This window comes from Callospermophilus lateralis, chromosome 15 (genome assembly GCF_048772815.1).
Source record: "Callospermophilus lateralis isolate mCalLat2 chromosome 15, mCalLat2.hap1, whole genome shotgun sequence".
Taxonomy (NCBI): Eukaryota; Metazoa; Chordata; class Mammalia; order Rodentia; family Sciuridae; genus Callospermophilus; species Callospermophilus lateralis.
Window position 1 is genome coordinate 78,474,690 of NC_135319.1, and position 26,287 is coordinate 78,500,976.

Here is a 26,287-nt window from a genome sequence, read left to right on the forward strand (position 1 = left end):
TTCGCTCAAATCATCACTACTGCTATTGCACAAGATACCCCAAGAAAGACAATTTCCCCAGGCAGGATAGGTGTGATTTTAGGATTTGGGAAATCTCCCCCACTGGTCTTCAAATAGCTCTTCCACGCATCTGACAAAACACCAAAAGGATGCTGTGAGGACATGTCTTAATCTTAAGATGTTCCTCTCTGTCATTCAGAGATGAGTCATTTCTACTTTTGGAGGAATGAATAAGTTTATGCTGAAGAAAGGGAGATGAGGAGGGGGTGCCCACGACAGTGGGAGGCCCTGCGTCTTCTCTCCGGTTCACCCCGGCTGCCCTGGCCTTGCTCACTAGGTTCCCTTGGGAGGAGGCAAGTCCCTGTCATGGAGAAGGGCTTCTTTCTTCTCCAATCTTTCCTCTCCTCAGCAGTGCTTCCTCGCCTGCATTCTGTGGACTCCTGCCCTCTGCCCTGTTCTTATCGCTTCTCCGTGGTGTTGCTGTCACCCAGGGCTCTCTTGTCAGAAATGCTCTTGACACAGGGACAAAAAAGCCCAGGAAAGACGGCTCCTGCAGTCACCTTTCCAACACGTCCACAGACCACCCACTTGGTAAGCACAAGCTGCATGGCCACCACCAGCTTCAGGGATAAGGAGGAAAGTATTAAAGGATGAAAAGGGGACTCTCAGAACCCGTCTCCCCAGCATTTGTGAGCACCATCCTGATACTCAGTGCTTCCGTGGCTGATGGAAAGGGGCACACAGTCGTTTGGAGACCAACTGACACTTTACCCTTCTTTTTGACAGGTGAGAACAGACATCCATAATGGAAACCAAATCTCCAAAGAGTCCAGGTACCTGGGGGCATAATTTCAAAAGGAAAAAATCTTTTTATCAAAAAATGAAAAACAAATGCAATCAAGCTAACCAGGATGCACACATGGGTTTCAATGGGGGGCATAAAGGGTGGGCATTCTGGGATCATGATTCTTGGTTTGGAGAAAGTAGCACCAACTTTGGATTCACTTAATTATCTTGTAAGAGCTGACTTGTCTAGAAATTTCACATTTTGTGATTTTTCGTGGCCAAATGTTCCGTTTGTTACTTGGAGACAGTGCTCATAACAAATGATGGCCCAGCAAAAACAGGGGTGGATTTCCCTAATTTTACATGAAACTCTCATTACAGAAACTGCCTAGATTGTTATGAAGGCTTGTTGTGAAGGTAGCTCAGGTGCATTATTCTATTATCATGGCTCCTATTCACATAATCCACTAAAGGCGAGTGGTTAGAAGAGCAGAGTACAGGATCAAATAACTAGGAAACCAAATTCTTCCATTCAACTAAAAAATATTTACAAAGAACCTATTACTCTCAGTCTTTGTGCTTCCTATTGTGGGTGATATGCCAGTAAATTAATAATAGAGTCATTGCACTTAAGGGGTTTATAATTTACTGGAAAGTTAAGAGAAGCGCCCACAAGTAGCTTTATTGGAAAACACAGGCTAGCACACGCAGTGATCAGAAAATAGGGACAAAATGCTGTGGAATCAGAAGAAGAAAAAAATGTGTAAAGAGTCGTAGAAATCCAGAGATGGTTTACGGAGAAGGCATTTGAGCTGAACCTTTCAGGATGGGCAGGGTCTTAAAAGAGATTGAAAAAGAAAACACATCTCAGCCGAAGAAATGGCAGGAATAAAAGCAGTGAAGTCATTCAGAGGCATGTGTCAGACAAGAACAGGATCCTAAGGTAGGTCGGGGAGGATAGAGGAGGAGGATACAGAAGGGCGGCACCACACGGGGCCAGACCTTGACCCCATCTGACCGGGAAACCTCAAAGTATTCGGAGCGCGGACCTAGCATGGTCATGAATTTTAGATTGGTCATATTTTTAATAGCTTTATTATCATCTATTACAATTGTCATGCAATAAACTGCACGTATTTAAAGTATACTATCTGAACCAGGCGCGGTGGCACACACCCGCCACTAGGAAGGTGAAGGCAGGAGGGTCTCAAGTTCAAAGCCAGCCTGGACAACTTAGTGAGCCGACCCTGTCTTTCTTTCTTTCTTTCTTTCTTTTTTTTTTTTTTTTTTTTTTTAAGAGAGAGTGAGAGAGGAGAGAGAGAGAGAGAGAGAGAGAGAGAGAGAGAGAGAGAGAGAATTTTTAATATTTATTTTTTAGTTATCGGCGGATACAACATCTTTGTTTGTATGTGGTGCTGAGGATCGAACCCGGGCCGCACGCATGCCAGGCGAGCGCGCTACTGCTTGAGCCACATCCCCAGCTCCCCCCCCCCCCCATCTTAAAATAAAACAAAAAGGGCTGGGGATGTTATTCAGCGGTGAAGTCCCCCTGGGTTCAGTCCCTAGTATACCACTAAACAAATAAACAAACAAAAGGATGAAATGAAGTGTAATACCACAATAAGTTTTTAAATACATTTCTTAGTTGTAGACAGACACAATACCTTTATTTTATTTATGTAAGTTGTATGTGGTGCTGAGGATCGAACCCAGTGCCTCACACATGCCAGGCAAGTGCTCTACCACTGAGCTACAAGCCCAGTCCCCCATGATAAGTTTATTTTTGCTTTTTTAAATTATATTTATTTTTTTAATTTGTTCTACTTAGTTGTACATGACAGCAGAAGGCATTTCAACTCATTGTACACAAATAGATTGCAACATTTCGATTCTCTGGTTATACACGGCATAGAGAAGCACTCTTTGTGCGAAAGTAAAGATGTCCATCTCATTCCATCATCTTTCCTACCCTCATAACTTCTCCCTACCCTCCCCTTTGCCCAATCCAAAGATCCTCCATTCTTCCCATGCCCCCCACCCCCAATCATAGATCAGCATCCACTAATCAGAGAAAGCATTTGGCCTTTAGTGTTTGGGGATCGGCTTACTTCACTTAGCATAATATTCTCCAACTCCATCCATGTACCTGAAAACGCCATAATTTTATTCTCTTTTAATGCCGAGTAATATTCCATTGTGAGTGTATACCACAGTTTCTTTACCATGATAAGTTTTGACAGATGCCTTCACCTGGGTAACCATCAAGATAGTGAACATAGCAATCACCCACAAAAGTTTTCTTAGGCCTGTTTGTAGTTCTTCCCTCCAGCATGCAGTACTGCCCCCCGGCTCTGCCTGTCTTTGGATTTGCCTGAGTTTTACACAAATGGAGTCATATAGCACCTTCTTATAGTGTATGAAGTCTGACTTCTTCCACTCAGCTTAACTCTTTGGAGATTCATCCACAGTGTGGCATGTATTAATAGTTTTTCCCTCTTATTGAGTAATATCCCTGTTCCATGGATGTGCTATACTTTATTACCTATTGTCAGTATTACCTATTGACAAAATGGTTGGGTTATTTTCAGCCTTTGCTTATTACAAAGAAAGCTGATATGAGCATTTGTCTATAAATTTTTGCAAAATCATGTTTCTATTTTACCTAGTAGAATGAAGGAATGAGATGATAAGAAGAGGTTTATTTATTTTTTTCCAAATTTATTTGTTTGATTTCTTTAAAAAAAAAAGCTTTATTGAGGTGTAATTGACATACAATAGGCAGACAGGTTTCAGTTAACTATTTCATAAGTTTTGACATATGTATGCACCTGTGAAGCCACCACCCAATCAAGATAATGCACCTATCCGTCAACCCCACAAGCTTTCTCATCCATCATCTCCCACTCTTCCACTCACACACATTTCCCCAGACAACCACTGCTCTGCTTTTTCCATATATAAACTGGAATATTCTAGAATTTTATGTAAATATCAAAATATAAATATATATACATTTTTAAATATTATTTTTTAGTTGTAGTTGGAAACAATACCTTTATTTTATTTATTTTTATGTGATCCTGAGGATTGAACCCAGGACTTCAAATGTGCTAGGTGAGCACTCTACTGCTGAGCCACAACCCCAGGCCCATATAAATTTTGCATAAATATCAACATGCAGTATCAACAAGTCATCTGGATTCTTTCACTCAGCATGATTCTTTTGAGATTCATCTCTGCTGTGGCATATATCAATAGTTTGTTCCTTTTAATTCCCCAATAGTATTCAGTTGTATGGGCACAGTACAATTTGTTAATCCGGTCACCTGTAGGTGGACATGTAGGTTGCTTCCAGTCTATAGGTATTACAAGTAAAACTCTATGAACAACCATGATAAATCTTTGCATGGTTGCATTTCCTTTGGAGTGGAATAGCCTTTTAACTTTTAAAAACAGATTTTAAAGAAAAATTAAATGAACTATTTTCTTCTATTTTTTGTAACACTGGGGACCGAACCCAGGGCCTTGTGCATGCTAAGCAAGTACTCTACCACTGAGCCCCACATCCTGAGCCCTAAATCAACCATTTTAAAGGAAATAATTTGATGGCAGTTAGCATATTCACAATGTTGTGCAGCCACCCCTTCTATACAATTCTAAAACATGACCTCACTCCTGGATTAAAGCCTTCACCCAACTGAGCAGTGTCTCTCTGTTCTCCCTTCTCCTTAGTCCCTGTCAAGCACAAATCTGCATTCTAGCTCTAGGGATTTATATATTCAGGACACGTCAAAGAAATGCAGTTATACAGTATGTGACTTTTTGTTTCTGGCTGCTTTGTTTCTGTAAAATGTTTTTAATGTTCATCCATGTTAAAGCATTTATCACTACTTCATTCCTTTTATGACTTGGTAATTTTCCATCATATATATATTCCACAAATTGTTTATCCAGGCGCTCCATGATGGACATTTGAACTGTTTCCATGGTTAGCTCTTGTGAACAGCACTGGATATAGCATATGTGTAGGTGTCCTTGTTTAAGGGCCGTTTTAATTCTTTTGACTTTATGCTTATGATTGGAATTGAGGGGATCATATGATAATTATGTGCTTAACTTTTTAAGGAACTACCAAATTGTTTCCCACGATGCCTGAACCATTTTGCATTTCACCAGCGGCGTCGGAGGGTTCGAATTTCTCCATATCTTCACTGGACACTTACTTTCCACCATAATCATTACTAATGTAGCCATCCCGGCAAGCACAAAATGGTTTCTCATTGTTCCCACTTCGTGTCGGACAACTTTTTGTGTGTTTATTAGCATTTGTATATCTTCTTCAGAGAAACCTCTATTCAAGTCCTTTGTCCATTTTTTTAAATAGGGTTGTTGTTTTAGTTATTACATTTAAGAGCACTATATTAAGCCCCTATCAGATATCTGCTTTGCAAATATTTACCCATTATTCTGTAGGTTGTTTGTTCACTTTTTTGATATGAGTAAATGTTTAATTTTGACGAGATCCAATATGCCTATTTTTTTGTTGCTTTTACTTTTGGTGTTATTTCTAAGAATCTGCTGTTAAATCCAACACCATGAAAATTTACCCTTATGTATTCTCCTAGGAATAGTATGGTTTTAGCTCTCAAATTAAGCTCATTGGTTTTTGAGTTAACTTTTTTGTTTGATAAGATGTATGTGTCTAACTATATTTTTTTTCTTGTGTGGATTTCCAGTTGTCCTAGCACAATTTATTAAAGAGATTATCATCTCCTCATCAAATGGCCTTGGCCATTGATTGTGGGTTTTGTTTTTTTTTTTCCTGGACTCTCAACTCTGTTACACTGACTCTGTATATTTATCTTTGCACCAGAACCATGCTTTTGATTTCTGTAGTGGTGTATTAAGTTTTGAAATTGGGAAGTCTGAGTTCTTTCTATTCTTCATCAAGATTGTTTCGGCAATTCAATTGGAATTCCAATTGAGGATTGCCTTTTCCATTTCTGCAAAAAAGTCACTAAAATCTTGATAAGGAATGTGTTGAAATTTTAGATTGCTTGGGATAGTATTAACATATTAACAATGATAGGTCTTCCAATTCATGAATGTGGGATATTTTTCTTTTTTCTGTTGTTGTTTTCTTTAATTTCTTTCAGCAATGTTTTGTAGTTTCCAATGTACAAATACTTCACCTTCTTAATTAAATTTACCCCTAGACGTTTTATTTATTTATTTATTTATTTTGGATTCTACTGTAAATGGGATTACTTTCTTAATTTTATTTTCAGATTATTTATTGCTGGCTTATAGAAATCAGACTAATTTTTGTGCTGATCAAGTAAGCTACTGAATTTTCTCCTGAAGCTTTTTTTTTTTTTATTTACTATATGAGGGGTTTTATGTAGATTCATGTAATCTCATAATAGAGATAGTTTTATCTCTTCCTTTCCAATTTGGATGCATTTAATTTATGTTTCTTGCCTAATTGCTCAGGATAGACCTTCTTATACAATGTTCAATAGCAAAGCTGAAAATGGGGATTTTTGTTGTTGTTGTTGCTTCTGACTTTAGAGGAAAAGCTGTCAATCTCTGATGCTGTTTATAGTTTTGGGGTTTTTTGTTTATTTGTTTTGTTTTTTTAATAGATGTCTTGCATTAGGTTGAGGAAATTTTTTCCTTGTCCTAGTTTGTCACGAGTTTCTGTCAGGAAAAAGGATGCTAATCTCATAAAAAGAGTTGGGAATATTCCCTCCTTGTCAATATTTAGAAGATTTTGTGTATAATTGGAATTATTTATTCCTTAACTGTTTGGTGGAAGTTACAAGTACAACCACTTAGACCTCAAATTTTCCTTATGTGAAGGTATTTGACTACAATTCCAAGTTCTCAAATAGATATAGGGGCTATTTAGATTATCTACTTCTTCAGTGATCTTTATTGGTAGATGTATTTTGAGAAATTTTTCAATTCACCTAAGTTGTCAAATTTACTGAAATAAAGTTGATCGTAATATTTCTTTATTATCTTCTTCCTCTCAGTTAGGTTCCTTCTTTTCTCCTAATATTGATGATCTGTGTCTTCTCTCTGTTTTTCCAGATGCATCTTGCTAGATAGGGGTTGGCTAATGTTGATATTTTCAAAAAAATCAACTTCTGGTTTCTTTGACTTTCTCCACTGTCTTTCAGTTTTCTGTCATTGAATTTCAGTTTGATCTTTATTTCCTTTCCTTTCTTTAACTTACATTTAATTAATTCAGTGTTTTCAGGTGTCTTAGTGTGGAAGCTGAGTTAATTGACTCGAGATCTTGATCTTTTCTACTGTAGGCATTTAGTGCAATAAAATGTCTCCTAAATACTTTTTAGTGGCATCCAAAAAAATCTGATTTATTGTGCTTTAATTTTCATTCAATACAAAAAGTGTCTTCTTTGATCCAGGAGTTATTTATTTCAGGAAATTTTATGGTGGAAATTTTCTTTTATGGTGGAATGAGATGGACATCATTACCCTAAGTACATGTATAAAGACAGGAATGGTGTGAATATACTTTGTATATAGCCATAGATATGAAAAATAGTACTCTGTATGTGTATATGAATTATAATGCATTCTGCTGGCATATATAACAAATTAGAATAAAAAATAAATTAAATAAATAAAATTTTTTTATTGATTTATAATTTGATTGGAAATTATACTCTGGGAACACAATTTTATAACTCGAATGTTTTTAAATTTACAGAGACTTGTTTTACAACTCAGATTGAGTCTATCTTGGTAAATATTGCCAGTACCCCTGAGAAGAATGTGTTTTCTGTTGTTGTTGAGTGAAGTGTTCTGTATTGTTTAAATATCACTCAGGATAAGTTGGCTGATAATGTTGTTCAAGTCTACTATATCCTTGCTCAGTTTTTATTTATCGGTCTTCTCAGTTATAATGAGAGGAGTATTTAAGTCTCTCAGTATATTGTAAATATGTCTATTTCTCCTTGTAGTTTTATTAGGTTTTGCTTCAGGTATTTTGAAGCTCTGTTATTAGGTGCATATATGTTTAGGATTGTTATGTTCTATTAGGATTAATTGAACCCATTATTATTATGAAATTACCTTCTTTATCCCTGGTAGTATTCTTTGTTTTGAAATCTACACTGATATTAATACAACCATTGCAAATTTTGGCTGTGTTAGCATAGTGTATTTTTTTTCTATAACGTTCCTGCATCAGCCTCCCAAGTATTTGGGATTACAAGTGTGCACTGCCCACTCAGCTTTGTATTGATATTTGTTTTCTATTTGTCTTTTTTTTTCCCTTTGTTTTCTCCTCTTGTCCTTTCTGCCTTCTTTTGGATTAGCTGAGAATTTCAATAATTCTGTTTTATCTTCCTTATTGGCTTATTAGTTATCATTATGTGATTTATTATTTTAGTGATTACTTTAGGGCTTATGTACATTTTTAACATATTATAATCTAACTTTGAGTGATTTTATACCAATTCAAAATAATACAAGAACTTTACAAAAGTGCATTTCCATTTTTCCCTCCTGGACTTTATGCTGCTATTGGAATGCATTTTATTTATATCTATTATAATGTGCACAATCTTGTTAGTTTTGTTTAATAGTCAATCTTTTTTTTTTTTTTTTTTTTTGTAGTGCTAGGGATTGAACCCAGGACCTTGTGCATATGAGGCAAGCACTCTACCAACTGAGCTATATCCCCAGCCTCTCAATGGGTTTTTTAATGTGTTAAATAATAAGACCAAACCTCACATATTTACCTTTGTAGTTACCATTTCAGTATTCTTCATTCCTTTTATAAATTCAGATTTCCATCTGGAAGATTTCTTTCTGCCTGAATGACTTCCTTTAACATTTTTATAGTGCAACCCTCCTGGTGATGAATTCTTTCAGCACTGCATATATGAAAATGTCTTAAAATTTTTTAAAAGATATTTTTAAAAATTTTAAGACATTTTTTTAAAGATATTTTTGCTGCATAGAGAATTCTGGATGACAGTATTTCTTTCATTACTATAAGTACATTGTTCTATTTTTCTTGTTTACATTGTTTCTGACTAGAAATCAGTATCATTGTTCCTAATCTTTGTTCTGTATACATCATGTCTTTTTTTCCACTAGTTGCTTTTAAGATTTTTTTCCTTTATCACTGGTTTTGAGTAACTTGATTTTGATCTTCCTTGTATCTTGTGTTTCATATGGTTGGGGCTCATTGACTTGCTTGGATCTTGGGATTTATAGTTTTAAGTTTATAGAATTTATAGCATTATTTCTTTGAATATTTTTTTTCTGTCTTCCTCCCCCACTTTAAGAAACTCCAATTACTTGTATATTAGTTCACGTGAAATTTTCACAACATTCTGGTGTTCTTTTTACACTTTTAAATTCTTTTTTAAAAAATTTTTGTTTATTTTGATAGTCCTTATGCTTTGCCTTAAACTCATTTATCTTTTCTTCTACAATGTTCACTCTCTGTTACTCCTATCCAGTGTATTTCTTTTTCCCCTAAAGACATTGTCATTTTCATCAAAAAGTTCACTTTGGGTATTTTTAAATTTTCTATCTCTACCAAATTTCTTAAAAATGCAGTGATAATAACTGTTTCAGCGATCTTCTCTGCCAATTCTAACATCTGTGTCAGCTCTCAGTCTGTTTTGATTGTTTGGTTATGCTCTTCATCATAGTCATGTTTTCCTGCCATTTTTGCATGCCTGGTAATCTTGGACTGATTGCCAGACTTTGCAAATTTTATCTTATTGGGTACTGGAGATATATATATATATTATTCCTATAAATCTTGATATTTGTTCTGGGATGCAGTTAAGTTTCTTGGAAACAACTTGGTCCTTTTAAGACTTGTTTTTATGATTTGTTAGGTGAGTTTGGCACAGTCCTCAGTCTAGGGATAATTATTCCTCAGGACTCTACCTAATGTCCTGTAAATTATAAGTAAATTGTAAGTCTTTCCAGTATGGCTGAAAGGAATGGGCGCTTTTGCTGGCCTGTGAACACTGTTCCTTCTGATCTTTTCTAATGGTTCTTTCCCTGGCCTCAGGTAGATTCGGCACACCCTTGTGCTAATTACTATTCTTGAATATTTGAGGACTCTGTGTGTTGCCCTTTGGTCTAGCAAACCAAAGCAAAGCCACTTGCTATTAAAAGCAGGTGGTGAATATGATTAAATCAAGAAACTACTCATATGTTAACTGTTCTCTGTAAGTATTGGAATTATAAGCATTTTTAGTTTTTTCTGTGTTTCAAGATGTCTACAAGAAATATGTACTACTTTCATTATTTAGAAAACCAAAGTATTGTTTAAATAGTTTTTTAAGCGATTGGTTTTACTTTCACATTCAAGATATAAGTCTAGTTTGCACCTGGCTTTGGAAATTTGAGAGGGTCTTTATTAAGTGAAAACAGAATCAAGATTCTATAGTACATATGTTGGGATCAGCATCCTAGTGTCCAGTTATTCTGGTGAGCAGCTGTCCTGACTTTTCCTCTCTCCCCAAGTTCTGCAGACACTCCACCTGCCCCTCTCCCCCACTCCCACCCCCGAAAAAAAAAAAAGCACTTTTGCCACCTCATTTTTAATAGCAGGTGGTTAACTTTTATTTGCAAACAAAAGGGAGGTACAGAATTATCAACCTCCTGCAATGGGAATGGTGACAAACCAGTGCTCACACCTAGAGAGTCAGTGACATATTCCAGAAACAGAACCAGATGGGGGTGAGCAGGACAAAGGTCCCTCGAAGCATCCTTTGAATGACAGCCCCAGCCACAGATGAGGAAGAGTCACACACTTGCTCCTTTTTTTTCTTGGGCTGACATAAGAGAATCTTTTGAGTAACTGAATGGTTTGAAGACCTTTCCAGAAATAAACAGTGTTATCTGATTGAAGCAGTTCTCTTCTGAAATTTATGAGAGAACAAACTGAGTCTTGTTCACTTTCTTTTATTAGGCAAGCAACTTACATTTTATTATGAAAATGAAGTCTATAAACAAGATTACTTTATTAAGTCACCACCTCCTCAGCTTTTCTCCTCCGCAGTAAGTATTCCCTACAGATTAACAAGCCTCCCACCAGCATCATGAGTATTTTTTTTTTAATGTTCTCTTTTTCTCTGAGATTTAACAGATGCAAAACTTCTTCTTCTTCTTTTTTTCTTCACCTTTCAGACCTCTTGGAAAAAGCGTTTTTGTGTCCTGTCAAAGAATGGGGAAAAGGGTCTTACTCTTTCCTATTACAAAGACCATCATCAACGAGGTTCCCTCGAAATTGATCGGTGTGTATCCAGAGCAAGGAAATTTATAACACATCAAGTCAGATACTAACAAGTTGCATGTAAATTTAAACTTAAATCATTGACAGAGGAAATATGGACTTTAATCCTATTATGATATTTGAAAGGGAACTAAAATTATGATCACTTAGAGTAAAAGGTAGTTAAATGTTCATTCATATAATGTTACAGATGATGTCTTTAATTAATAAGCATTCATTTGGAAAGGATTTTCACTTAATTTGTGGATGGGAGGGAGCAGATGAAATTGCCATTTTATAAAGCCAAGATGGGTTTTAAAAGAAATTTAGTTCAACCTTTTTGTCTTCTCTTTTCAAAAAAGTATGTACAAGAAAACAACTTGAAAAGATGATTTGTTCCCCTTCTCATTGGTGCACGCTTGTAATCCCAGTGGCTCAGGAGGCTGAAATAGGAGTATTGAGAGTTCAAAGCCAGCCTCAGCAAAGGAGAGGTTCTAAGCAACTCAGTGAGACCCTGTCTGTAAATAAAATACAAAATAGGGCTGGGGATGTGACTCTGTGGCCAAGTGCCCCTGAGTTCAATTCTTGATACCAAAAAACAACAAAACAAAACAAACAAAAAAGATGATTCGTGAACTCAAGAATCCAACTGAGCTAGGTACAGTGGCATATGCCTGTAATCCCAGTGACTCTGAAATCGGAGGCAGGAGGATCACAAGTTCAAGGCCAGCCTCAGCAATTTAGCGAAGCCCTAAGCAACTTAGTGAAACCCTGTCTCAAAATAAAACATTGTAAAAAAGGAGAGAGGGATCTGGCTCAGTAGTTAAGCACCCTTGGGTTCAATCCCTAATACAAAAAAAAAAAAAAAAAAGGAAACAGCATCTTTTGAATTAAATTTCAGGCCAAACACAGTGTTTCAATTAATGATGAACCAGATTCAAAGTGCACATTTATTTTCTAAAAAAAAATAAATAAAATAATAATTCAAATCATAGCAATAATAATTCAAATTACTGGACGCTCTTTAAAACATGGATCAAGCAGATCTTAAGTTTTATTCAAATATGCATCCTAATGTAAAACATTAGTCAGTTTTCTTCCTGATTTGGTATGTACGTTGGTTTAGTACTTTGTGTCTATATCTAACAGGAATGCCAGCGTCAACGTGGGTATAAATAGCCAGGAAAAGCTTCAATCTGTGCAGAAGATGTTTAAATGCCACCCGGATGAGGTGATGTCCATCAGAACCACTAACAGAGATTACTTCCTCATCAGCCACGACAGGTAGGCTGTAAGGAGATAGAGTCGTCTCCTGGGTGTTCAGCAAAAGCAAACCGAAATCCAGAACATTCTAAACCGATGTTTAAATCTCCAAAGCCATCCTGGCAGCCCTCGCTATACTAATTTCCAAAGGCTCTGTAACGAGGTGTCACAAACTAAGTGGCTTAGAAGAACAGAAATGTATCGTCTCACTGTTCCGGGGGCTAAGTGGTGGAGATCGGAGTGTGGGCAGGACCGCGGTCCCTCTGCAGGCTCCAGGGAAGACTCTGTCCCCGGACTCTCTCCTCACCTCCCTTGGCCTGTGGCAGTGTGACTCCAGTCTTCACGTGGTATTCTCCCAGTGTGCGCCTCTCTGTGAAGGTCCCCTGTTTGTAAGGACACCAGTCACGTTGGGTTAGGAGCCACCTTTACTCCGATCTAACCTCACCTCAACTAAATGCATCCGAAACAAGCCGATTTCCAAATAGGGTCACGCTCCGAGGACTGGGAGTTAGAACTGGAATGTCTGTGTCCTGGACGGGGTTGGGGGATGTGATCCAACCCATAATAGTCACTGTTACCACAGATGCATCCCGAGTAAAAGGACCTAGTCCAAGAATACCTGTGTACGCTACATGTACAAGGGCGGGACCGTGCTCACCCCCAAAGAGGCTTCTCTTTGAGGGGCAGCTCCTGTGGCTAGTGAAGGTGCCCATGAATTTTTGCACACTTTTATATGCTGGGGCGTGAGGCCATGGTGAGGGGAAGAGGCTGTGCAGAGAAGGCCGGGAATATGGAAGCATGAGGGGCCTTGATCTCTGACCTAAAGATCCAGAGCTTTCTTTTAAACCGTTGTGCAAGTCAGAAGCGAAGAAGATGGGCTTTACATACAGTCTTTCAAACACGACTGACTCTTCATGAAGACCTGCCTTCCCTGAGCCCACTTGGGTAGTTGTGCCAAAATGGCGCTGACAGGCTAGGAGGGCACTTGCTCCAGAACACCATAGAGCCGAAAGCCCCAAGCCCTGGGATTACTCCTCTTATTTTCTATTTCCCGTTTCGTTTCTCTGAGCTTTCCTCACAGGGGTGGCCTGGGAATTCCTCCCCGTGTGCAAACGGGGAGGATGTGGGCCTGTGAAGCTACTGGCAAAAACATCCATATTTACCAGAGAGCTGCTCCCATGGCCTACTCTAGCCACAGTAAAAGAATCCTCTGGTGAAGTGAATAGAGAGCCTACAGAATGGGAGCAAGTTTTTACCAGCAGCACATCAGACAGAGCAGTAATCCGTAGGATATATAAAGAACTCAAAAATCTTAACTCCAAAAAAAAAAAAAAACAACAAATAATCCAATAAATAAATGGGCCAAGGAACTGAACCGACACTTCTCAGAAGATGATATACAATCAATCAACAAATACATGAAACCATGTTCAACATCTCTAGCAACTAGAGAAATGCAAATCAAAACTACTCTAAGATTTCGTCTCACTGCAGTCAGAATGACAGCTATTAAGAATGCAAACAACAATAAGTGTTGATGAGGATGTGGGGGATAAGGCTACACTCTTACACTGCTGGTAGGACTGCAAATTGGTGCAGCCAATAAGGAATGCAGTATGGAGATTCCTTGGAAAACTGGGAATGGGAACCACCATTTGACTCAGTTATCCCACTCCTTGATTTATACCCAAAAGACTTAACAGTCTACTGCAGGAACATAGCCACATCAATGTTTATAGAAGCACAATTTACTATAGCTAAATTGTGGATCCAACCTAAATGCCCTTCAGTAGATGAATAGATAAAGAAAATGTGGTGTATATACACAATGGAATATTACTCAGCATTAAAAGAAAATAAAATCATGGCATTTGCAGGTAAGTGAATGGAATTGGAAAATATCATGCTAAGTGAAGTTAGCCAATCCCAAAAAACCAAATGCTGAGTGTTTTCTCTGATATAAAGATGCTGATTCATAATGGGGATGGAGTGGAGGAGCATGGGAGGAATGGAGGAACTTTAGATTGGGCAAAGGGGAGGGAAGGTGGGTATGGGGGTAGGAAAGACAGTGGAATGAAACTGATACCATTACCCTAAGTACACGGATTAAAACACGAATGGTGTGGCTGTACTTTGTGTTCAACCAGAGACGTGAAAAATTGTGCTCTATAATATGAATTGAATTGCATTCTGCTGTCATATATAACTAATTGGAATAAATAAAATGATCCTCTGGTTCAAAATGAGTGAGTTCAGATGCTGCTTTTGCCACATGTCAGCTCAGAGTTTGTTCCCCATCAACAGGGAGAAGATTAAAGACTGGGTCTCTTTCATGTCATCGTTTTGCCATGGTGTACGAGCAGCTCACCAGAACACCCAGGTGACTCTCTATCATTAATAAAATAACAGACATCTGAACACCACCTTCTTTTAACAGAAATAATGGTAGCTTTTTCTTTCTCCTTGGCGACTGGCATTAATTCTAGAAATAAATAAGTGAGGAAATGTTATGTTTTATGATGAACAAAAGGAAAAAATACTTTCATGTTTTGCAAGAGAGCTAAAATACGGACATTTCAAATGTTTGTTCTGGGGGGGAGAGTGAAAGGAAAGGAAGAGATTTTCAATAGTAGCTAGAACTATACTATTTTCCATCATTGTTATTCAAGCTACGCAAGACATTCTCTTTTGAATGACTACATCTAGGGCGGTTTCTATAAAAATGTTTTTCATCTATCTTGCATTTTAATATAATGCCAGTTGTATAAGGGCTGGTAGTTTAAAGTTTTTAGTTTGCTTCATAAGGGTCTTCGTCAATCTGCCAACGCTTGTGTTGGTGCAGGCCTTGACAAGTGGAACTTTGCTCTCTGGGTGTCTTTATTCACATATTTTCTAGATTGTTCCATGCTTACAGCCAAAGCCAAGGTGCAGGAGAAAGCAAAGTCTATCTGTAAGTAAATTTGAATGATAGAGCAGAGCGGGCAGGGTTCAGAGGGAGATATGGCTGATAACTTGAGGAAGCTCAGGGCCTCCCTCAAGGCCAGGCAGAGTGTCCTCTGGTTTGGGAACAGAGGAGGAGCCAGCTGGCAGGATCAGCCCTGTCTTAGTGAGTAGCACTGGCCCGTGGCAGCCCAGCGCCCAGACAGCTGAGGAGGTGCTGAGGGAAGAGCCCACGGGAGCTCTTCTTTCATTCCAGACAGAGACCAGCTGTGTCCTGATGATATCATTCCTCTCTCCTAAGCAGGAGGGACCCTCACTGGGTGATACAAGGCCGGCTTCCTACCCCAGCCCTTTCCTAGGTCCTTCCAGTGTGATGGAGGCTGTGAGCCCCACCTCGCCACGAAACAGCCTTCCAGACATGGTAAAAGAATCCCCTTCTCTCTTGGGACCCTTCCCCTGCTCCCTCTGTCTGCGTTCCATTTACATGTCCTGGACACACATCTGGTATGCTGGCCTGCGGTCCCTCTGCTAAGGCCAAAGCCTGCTGGCCTGGCACCTTGCCACGCACAGGCACAAACGCCTCTGGAGAAAGTCTCCCTGTGATTTCTGACCGTCCAGCCTGGGCTTCTCTTTTCTTACTGATTTCCTTCATTCACCTTCATGGGTCTTGCTTCTCACTGTAACTGCTGTCGCCTCGCCTTCGTTTCTGATGGAATCCATTCAAATGCTCATGAATTCCAGGGAGTGAGATAAACGCATGCCTCCTGAAAGCCACTCTCCATCTGCCCTCTGCTGCCTTGCCTTTCCGTCTCTACAGCTCTGGATCTCGGTCCTAAATGGGCTGCCCGGGGTTTGCAGGATACTGTTTCCTCCCCTAGAGACTTTCCCTCTCTGTGGGTCCCAACCATCTCTAAAGATGCACAGCCTCCCAGTGGATGGAGTTGGTAGCTCTTCAGCTATTTTAAAAGCTTTTCCTAGCGTGTCACACTCACCGGGCCAAACACCTCATCTCAGTGATCCATTCAGTGAGTGGATACGGTCCTGTGAACCTTTTGAGCAAAGACCTCTTGCTTTACACTCATGAGGTCTCCTTTTCTCCAGGGAAAACATTATTGATCACTTTGCCTTTTTCTGCTGTTTAGATCCAGTGATTTTCTAACCAGCTCGAGTTAAGGATACCATAGTTTGTTGGTTTCTGTCATTGTTATTGAACCTACTTTCCCATTATCCCAGATATTAAAAATACATTCTATAATATAGAATTATATAACATAATCATATAATTACATTATAATATAATAATTATGACATAATCTTGTTAATTAATATTATCTAATATAATAATATATAAGCTCTAGATTATGATTTCTTTGTCAGTTTGGCTGTAATATTCACAGCATTGAAAACTTGGGACTTAACAGATTAAGGGGGACCCTTTTTCACCCCCAGCTCAGCATTTGGGTCTGTGAGTGTCTGTGAGCATCCGTTTTCAGGTACTATAACAGAATACCACAGACTGGATAGTTTATAAAGAAAAGAAATTTATTTTTCAGAGTCAGGAAGCTAAAGCCCAAGATCAAGGGATTGTGTCTGCTGAGGGTCTTCTTGCTGTGCCATAACAAGCAAGGAAGCACCTGTAAGACACAAGGGAAATTAAGCCAAATTCATCTTTTCTATCAGGAAACCATATTCTTACTGACATCAGTGCATTCAGGAGGGCAGAGCCCATGACCAAATCATCTTTAAAGGCCCCACCTTTTAATACTGTTACAGTGGCAACTAAGTTCCAACATGACTTATGGAGGGTACATTTAAACTTAGAGCTAGAAAATGCACATAAGTTAAATACAGATGCACTTGGACTTACTCCAGGCCTATATCCCAACACACCTTCATAAACAGAAAATATCATAAGTTGAAAGTGCATTTACTACACCTAATCTCCTGGACGTCACAGCTGAGCAGCACAGAACAGTAGCTGGTTTTCCCTTCCTTGGAATCGAAGGGCTGACTGGGAGCTGTGGCTCGTGGCTATGGCCAGAATCACAAGAGAATCTCATACCACATATCACTAACTCGGGGAAAGATCAAAATTTAAAGTTTGAGGTATGCTTTCTGCAGAATGTGCATCATTTTCTCATCATCAGAGAGTCAAAAAATCATAAGTGGAACCATCATAAGTTGGATCATCTGTACTCATTTTTTTTTTAAATCACCTTTCAAGGACTTCTCAGAGAACATTCAGGGTCTTTTTGGAAACCCCGGCCCTAAGGCTTTGTTCTTGCAAGAATTAAATTGAATTTATAACAATTCTCCTGCCATACAAAGCAGTCATTTTAGTGGAGTAAGTGGTACCTAGGGGGAAGAGAAGGCAATAAGTAATTGGTTGAATGTCTATCACCTTGACTCCTATAATCCATACCATCACGTGATCAATGCTGCCTAAGAGCATTGCTATGGAAACAGAAAGAGGTGAGCAAAACACAAAAGACGACTAGGAACAAGAAGAGGAAGGGTGGCGTGCCCTGCCTCCGGTTAATTACCTGCTCAGATGGCACCAGCTGATAATGAAAAAGGTGGGAGTGGAGACAACATGGCAGAGCTAAGTAACTAAGAACGCCACTCCCAGGACAAAACACTTATTCTGATTTATGCTTCAAGTAGTCGAGAAAGCAGTCTGAACCATGTGCTTATGTATTTACAACATCGGAGGCGATGCAGACTCAAGAGACCAGGTCAAGGTGTGTGGACTTGCGCGGGTGGGAGCTTGGAAGGTTCTTTGATCTTGAAATCCAGCTACTCTACTGTGGCTTTTCCAGAAAGCACGTGGTTTAGCTCTGTCTCTGGAAAATGAAATCATTCCTTCCTTCTGCATCTCTTTTATGCAGTATTTAATGGAAAAAAGTTCTCCAGGATTCAAGCAGGCTCATCTTCCACGTGACTTCTTGTCAGCGACCACTCAAGACACACAAGAAGAAAGTTATTATCTTAGTCCTCGAAGTGTTCTTTTAGAGGTAACCCTTCCCATCTGCTAATGGCTCATTTCTTAGAGAAGTGATTCCTGAGCCCCTGTCCTGCACTGTTTGCGGAGAATCGGGATAGATGATGAGCTCATGGCTCTGACCCTGGTGGAGGAGTTGCACAGTGTAAGACAGAAAGGGCCCCATGCTGTAGAGAGATGCTTATACAGAGTCCCAGGGTGTACCAGTCACAGGAAGAGCAGGGCCTGATTTCCAAACGGAAACCAGAGAAGGGTCTATAGGGGAGGTGCCATTTGACCTTACTTGATGGCTAAAAATTGGACTTGGGGAGTTGACTTGGGGAGCTTGTCAGTATTCTGGACTGAAAGAAAAATAAGAACAAGAGGTAGGTCCTCGGGTGGTAAGTTGTGTGGTGTGTACCAATCAGCCTGCTGGTACGTTGGTTCCCTTCTGAGTGCTGGGCGCTGTCCTGTCCCAGTCGGGGTGGCCTCAGCAAAGGACTTGAGGCTGCCCCTCCCTTCCCAGCTCACAGTCTAATCGTTACCACATGATAATGTTACACACAAAGAGGCACAAAGTAGCCTGGAGCATCAGAAATGGGACAGATCTTTCTCTCCATTGGAGTCAGGGAAGAAAGATTTGGGGGATGGAACGGTATTTGATATGTGTATGATGAATCGTTCAGTTAGGTGGCCATTCAGAGTGTGTGGGGACAAAACAGAAAGAAGAGCCGGTCCATGATGGTCTCAAACGCCGAGTTGACTTCATTCTGTAAGCAGCATCAGGTCAGGGCAGAGCTGGCTTCTAGGCTGGGAAGCAGCAGAGCCTGAATTGTCTTCCAGTCACATGAAGACAATTTCTTGGTGGGTGCGGAGAGAAGAGACTGGGAGACAGGAAGGCCAAATGACTGGGGGCGTGGGGGGCATCGTTTCCCAGACCTGGGGCTTTCTACTAGAGTATGGTCATGGAAGTGCCAAGTTATACTAGCTTTTTAACAGCAGGGTCCTCAGAGCCTCTAAGAGGCAGTGGTGCATCATAAATAGGTGAGTGGCACACAACGCACAGCATTTCCCAAGCTTATCTGAGTGCAGAAGCCTTCTTCACCAGGAATATTTTTACGCTAGGGGACAGTCTTTCGTGATAGTTCGACCAACCAACCAACCAGGTGTTTTTTGAGCATCAGTTGAAATGTACGCTTGTCTTTTGCTAAATACTGTAAGGGATGCAGAGTCCACAAAGCAGATTAATCCGTGCAATAGAAATTCAGAGAGCCATCCACAGAGATGGGGTGATTAGGACAGGCTGTGGGACTTCAGCCAGGCCTGAACACAGTGTCAATGGACAGAAGAGAAAAGGGACATCCCAGGTGAAGCAAACAGCATGAACATTGGGGATTAGGAGAGCACCACTGGTAAGGGGCAGCCATGGGAAGACCAGCTTGATTGGCGGCAATGTTCCAGTGTGAGGTTAGTGGTGACCTAGGCAGGTAAGTCTTGGGGTTTTGAGCAACCGTTGCTGTCAATGATGCCTAGTTCTAAGGGACTGGTTGAGCATCTCCCAAGGACAGAAGTTTCTAGGACCCTTGGGGCCTCCTCAAGCACTGGGGCTGCCTGTGAGCACTGTAGCCTATGACCAGCTCCACACTGTGTCTGGTCTTTGACCTGCCCACTTCTGTGATTCTGCAGTAGGATTGTCTGGGGACAAGGGTTCATGCCATTAAAAGTGCGTAGTGGTAAAACATGAAGAAGGTAAACAGCAATTTAGTCCAAGAGAACACTTGTATCAGAAAACACGGGGCACCCAGGAGGACAGAATGGACTTTGAGTCTGCCGGGAACTTCACTGGCTCAAGCTTGCATAGGTGAGGTTGGTTGACATTCCCTAAATGAGAACCATTATTCATCCAACGGCAGGTGTACTTACAAGTTCAGGGTCCAGGTTAATGTCCAGGTTAGGAGTAGAAGGTTCCTGTATGATTGGCAGGCTTGTATCTTTACATGCATTCTTCTTATCTTTAGTTGGATAATGTTATTGATTCCAATGATTCTGGTGAATCCATTGAACCTGGTAGTGAAGACCAGGTCCCCAAGACAATTGAATGCCATTACATGTCAATGAAATCCTGGTAAGTAAAACTGCCATTTTAAAAATTGATTCTAGTTATCCTAAAACAACTAATGTAAATTCTTTGTTGTTTTTTTTTTTTTTTTTTGAACACAATACCTTTATTTATTTATTTTTATGTGGTGCTGAGGATCAAACTCGGTGCCTCATGTGTACTAGGCAATCACTCTACCACTGAGCCACAACCACAGCCCCCAAATTCATTTTTAGTAATTGACAAATTGAGAGAAATGTTTTCACAGACTCCATGCAACCCAAGTAGAATCTTATTATCCAAAATGCTTGGGTCCAGAGGCATTCCAAATTTCAGATTTGGGAGTATTTGCATATATATAATAAGATATCTTAAGGATATAACTCAAGTCTAAATGTGAATTCATTTATGTCTTATGGACATCTTATACACATAGCCTCAAGATAACTTTATGAGCTATTTTTAATTTTGTGCATGAAACCAAGTTTCATGGTGCAGAGTTTTCCCACTTACAACATCTGGTTGGCACTCAACATTTCATATTTTGAAGCATTTTGTATCTCAGGTTCTTGGATGCGGGATGCTCAATCTGTAATCTCAAACCAGAAAAATGGCAGTGATTTCTCCACCCACAGAAAAGCATTTGTGACAACCTCAGGACATTTTCTGTCTGGGGAAGTTGTTTCCTATTTTGCATTTATTTCTCTCACACTCACTCTGTCCTCCAAGCCCTGTAAAGGGTTATTTTGGTTCCATATCCATTTTTAGAAGGAAATCTTATTGGCTTTGATTCTAACTGTGGCTGTGATTCGGAGGGTTGGACACGCTTCAGGACCTTGTTAGTTTTCACGTGGCTGTTGGCTACTTAAATCTGACACACACCGTGGAAAACTGTAAATAGACATACTGAAAAAGGGTTTGTTTTAGCGTCTTCTACTCTGTAGTTTTTTCAAGGATACACTCAATGCATCTGCTGACTGCCCAGAGGAGGGCCAGACCTTTCCAGAGCCCCAGGATGGAGGCCCCCAACTGCAGGAACCAGATTCAGGAAGTGATCTGTGTCTTTCACCCGCCAATCCAGAAACACAGGCCACGGATGACAAGAAGGGATCGGCCTCACTGACTGTTGTGAAATTGTCTATATTACTCAAGTAAAGCTCTAATTTTTTTTAAAACTCATGGGTTCTGAGGGCAAGGCAGGCCTTCTGTTTTTATTTAGGATTCAAATTTTGAAGCAGTTCCTAAAAATCTCCAAGTCAGCCAAGAATCTGACCAGCTTCTCCCTGTCATTGAGGTGGTGGCCAAGGACCGTGAATAACAGAGCTAGACAGAAAGCAGTCCCCTGGGCTTGGGGTTGTCATTTTCAGCTACTTTTAAAAATTCTTCCTTGGCTAGTCTTTCAGGCCCTGGGACTTTGGATCCGTACTGATCAGAGTAGTATGTCACCCGGCTTCTGCCAGTAACATTGCTAACAGGTCACGAGAGGCTTGGCTTATAGACCAGGAAGGGGATGTTCAGGTTTTAAGTGATGCCCAAGGCATTTGACAGGATGGTTGTCATTTTAAGGATGCTTATCCAGCCAATGTACTGTGTTCTCCTCTTTCTCCATTGTCTCCCACCCACAACCACATCCCAAGAACGGTGGGGAGGGATACTTATGAATAATTTTCTAACTTAAATTCACATTTTTCTCCAAATGTTTTTGACAACCATTATCTGGAAACTATCTCAGAAATAGGAGGCCAAAAATCTGCTCAGAGAGGACAGTTCAAGAGCCAGGGTCAGTCGCCTGAAGTGACTTTTACAAATGCTTTCTCTGTCAGCAACATCCCTGATGAAGGCCACTTGGAGACGCTCGACGTGTTCCTTTCTCCGCCAGATGTCATCAACCATCTTGCTCTTGTCGAAGCGGCCGGACGGATATGGTAGGTGGGAGAATTGACTGTTGTGGACCCCAAAAGGAGATTCCAAGACAGGAAGAGAACGGTCATTTTGACAGAACTGACTGAGGACTTGGGCTGTCATGTTGTCAAAAAAGAAGACTCAATGAACCCTTGGCCAGGTCGTGGACTTCTCTTGAGGCGGAGCTTGCTCATTCGTGAATTTGCTGATTTGTTCTTTAGATATGCGGTGTGTAACCTCGTGGGCTCACTGCCCACCAACATGTATTGAGCGTCCTCTGTTTACTTGAAACTGTGGGGTTATAAAAATTTAAAACAAAACGATAGAAAGGCGGCACCACAGGGCCCCATAGCCTGGTGAAAAAGACAGCTGCCCAGACAAGCAAATGCAAAATGCATTTTATTTAAAAGTGTAATGAATAAGGTGCTCTCACAATGCAGAAGCCCAGGGGCAGGGAGATTAACTATAGAAAAGGAAGCAGAAGGTCAGAATCCACAGGGCTTTGCAAGGGTGAAACGATTTGCCAGGTTTGGGAGGAAAGGATAGACTCCGACAGTAGTGACCGAGGAGAAGTTACTCGAAACAGAAAATGGAGCTGGTCAGCTTTAGATGAGGCCCAGCACAGCTTGAGTGAGGAGTCCCTGCAGGCCCGGCCCCACCCTCCCTTCCATGAGAACCGTGTCATGTGCTGGTATTGAGCCCTGTATTTCTACTGCAGTGTGGCGCGGTGGGAAGGCCCCCCACATCTGGGATGCTTATTTTGCCATGGAGATCATATCTTGGCTGTGAATGACCTGAAACCCCAAAGCCTGGAGGAGGTCTCCTTGTTTCTTACCCGGTCCATACAGAAAGAGGTGAGTCCTAGTAACCGACCCTGGCCAGGGCCAGTCAGTGGCAGGAGGAACAAGATCAAGGCTTCACTGGAGTCTGAAAAGTACTTGGGATTCAAATGAAGCTCTGCCTTTCACATAAGGTAGTATTTGCAAGATACTGGGCTAGGAGACAGAGTACCTGGGTTTGTGACCTCAGACATAGCATAGTGTGGGAAAAAGAGTTTGCATAGAATCAGGCTGGCTCATGGATTGCAAACCAGCTACTTGAAGGAGTCTGTGCTTCCATTTTCTCTTCTGTGAAATCAGGGATACTGATAGTACCCACTGTTGGAGAATTAAATGAGATAATATATGGTCATGTGCTTAAAATAGTGACTGGCACATACTAGGTGTTCAGTGTAGGCACTATTCTTTTTGCTTCTTTTATTGGCCATGGAACGGCTCAGTCTTGACATCATCATACTGTCCTCATATATAAGAATTAGACATAATATATAGGTGTGCAGAGTATATGTGGTTTTATAGGGCTAGCCTATTTTTAAATGGTCTCTCCTATTAGTGTAGTTTCATATGGCTAATTCCATCCTGGTTTAATTTTATCTCTAATTTTTAGCCCTGTGACCTTGGGAAAGTCACTTCCTTCTCTGGGCTTTAGTTTCCTTTCTCTAAAGTGAGAGGGCCCATTTTCAAATTCTGATTCTTGGACTTCTAGGGTGGTAGTTGGGAGAGAGAAGAGGAGGGGGACAGTGTGCCGGGGCTTCAGTTAAAGAAGTCCATGGTTTTCATTTATGTTTTATTAAACAGACAAGTCCCCAAAATATTGGCCTGTCTTAGCTTCCCTTGAAAACACAGTTTCATGACTTGAAATTTCTAAAAGCCATGCTACTAGATAACCTTTCTTCCAACTCTGAGGGTTTATGACTATGCATCATATGTTATTAGGGATATTTCTTCTCTCTTCTGCATCACACAGTAACCCTGCTGGCTCAACAAATTGTCCTATCCCGGCGATCTAAATGGGTAAACCCAGTAAGTATGAGCAAGTTGGCTAAGACACCTCACTAGTTAATGGCAGAACAAGGACACATGTGTTCATTCATTCATTTATTCCTTATTTATTGAACATCTGCTTTATGCTGGATACTGTGTCGTGTTGTAGGACTGCAAAAATGGCCTTACCTTGAGCTTAAGGAGCTCGTAGATTAGTGGATTGAAAAAAGCATATCATGGGCTACTTACCATAGAGTATGTCCCTGAGACATGGAATAGGGAGGACAGGGGAAGAATGGAGTCAGTTTATTGTGGAAGACCAGGAGGGTGTCTCAGGGGAGGTGAGGATTGGCTTAGGTATTGAAGTTCATATGGGATGTGAACTAGTAACTAATGCATTGAGTCTGCCAAAGATCCACACTGGGGCCAAGTAGCCAAGATAACCTTCTGTGCTGTTCTGGAAGTTTCCAACCCAGACATGGGCTCAGATGCAAGAAAAGGGTTTCTGACTGGGAGCAGATCCAGGAACCCCACCTGGCTGTCTCTGCCTCGCTTTCTTCAAGAATGTCCTTCCGGAATGGAGAGTCACCTGCGTGGGCAGGAACACCTGTATTTCCCTTAGGCTCACCCCATGTTCCCCTTTCTGTCTGTCACTCCTAGGTGCTATTGAGAACTATGGGGCGCCCACAACATGATGATCTGAAAGATTAGGAAGTTGCCCTCCTTCTCCACTATTCCTGACTTCTTTCTTTTATGTAAAAATGTGTATACAATTCTCTTAAAATTCAAATACCTGGTCCCTGGAAGGAAACAGAATGTTGGAAAGGAAGATGTGGAGCCAGAGAAGGAACAATGGCCCCTGATATTGTAAAGCATCTGAGCCCATCAGATCTACCTTTCTTGTTAGGCTACAGTTGATTGGTTGGGGTAGGGACTGTGAGGGGAGAGGATGTAAGATCTTTCTTTCTTTCTTTTTTTTTTTTTTTTTTTTGGTGCCAGGGATTAAACCCAGAGGCATTTAACCTCTGAGCCATATCCCTGGCCCTTTTTATTTTTATTTTTATTTTTTGAGACAGGGTCTCACTAAATTGCTTAGGGCCTTGGTAAGTTGCCAAAGCTGGTTTTGAACTTGCAGTCCTCCTGCCTCGGCCTCCCAAGCTGCTGGGATTCCAAGCGGGTGCCACCACGCCCAGCTGAGAATGTAAGATTTTTAAAGGTGGCAAAATGTGAGTTTTGAGGAGGAGGGCCTGCTGGATTGCAGGAGACACTTCAATTTCCTCCCAGTTTTGTCTGAGACTGGTCCTATCTGATGGTCTTATTTTGATTTGCTGGTTTCAAGAGGTCCTTTTAATTCTTGGTGCATCTGGACCCCTCTGGGCATCCTTGAAGCTCTCTGGAATCTTCCCTAGAGACTCAGGCCAGTAACTTCCAGAAAATGAAAACCATTGTCATCCCTGGCTTCTTCTGGCCATCTTGTTCATCTCAGGATTTTCTTCCTAAGAGCTTCAAAGGGTGTGAAGGAGGACCAAGTGAGGACCAACGATCCTAAGGATGCTCTTCAGTCATTTAATTTTCTTCTTTCTCATATTTTAGAAAATAAAGCTGACCATCGGGCGGATCCCAAATTCAGAGAAATTCCATGCTGAGGCCTGTACGTGCCTCTTAAAACACCAACGAGTTGCACTGATCCAACAGGAGAAGTCTGGACTGCAGAGGGCACCAAAGAGGAGCCCAGCCATTAAAAAGGGCCAGCAGAAAGGGACTGGGGAGTAGCTGGCCACCACCTCACTGCAGCAGAGGATAGAGCCCTGGACTGTGCCAGGCGTGGCCACTCAGGCCGGTGATATGAGACACGCCAGCACACCTCTCTCAACTGCTGCACCTGCACCTTACCTGGGGGGGAACTGTCTCTGCTCTGACTATGGCATCAGGGGTGTTGAGAGGGTCAAGTGGGATAATGACTAGGGAACACAGTGAAAATGGAAGGCCTTGTTATCTGAGACTCTGTCCCAAATCTGCAAACACAGACTGGGTAAGTCCCTCATCTTATTAGTACACACCGGGTTCTGTGAGGTCGTTGTCACACAATTGCTTCTTTGTTCAGGAACATCCATTTGGAACTACTCATTCCAGGAAGGCAAGATTCCCCGGAGACATACGACACCCTTGCAGCCTTCCCAAACACCTCCTGTGACTCATCAGCCCCAGAGTCCAGA

The 26,287-nt window shown here is 40.9% G+C and overlaps 1 protein-coding gene across 2 annotated transcripts; it reads left to right on the forward strand.

Moving 5' to 3' along the window:
* Positions 1 to 805: 805 nt before the first annotated feature.
* On the forward strand, positions 806 to 25,844 carry Plekhs1 (pleckstrin homology domain containing S1). Of its 2 annotated transcripts, none has more exons than XM_076835004.1 (12): positions 806 to 833; positions 10,763 to 10,851; positions 10,981 to 11,087; positions 12,215 to 12,349; positions 14,633 to 14,708; positions 15,570 to 15,689; positions 18,157 to 18,282; positions 20,267 to 20,373; positions 21,291 to 21,497; positions 22,170 to 22,271; positions 22,967 to 23,102; positions 25,665 to 25,844. In XM_076835004.1, the coding sequence occupies exons 1-12, from the start codon at positions 806 to 808 to the stop codon at positions 25,842 to 25,844; spliced, it is 1,413 nt and encodes a 470-aa protein (XP_076691119.1). The 2 variants fall into 2 exon arrangements, with proteins under 2 accessions (XP_076691119.1, XP_076691120.1); XM_076835005.1 differs by having other exon boundaries at positions 15,573 to 15,689.
* The last annotated feature ends 443 nt before the right edge of the window (positions 25,845 to 26,287 follow it).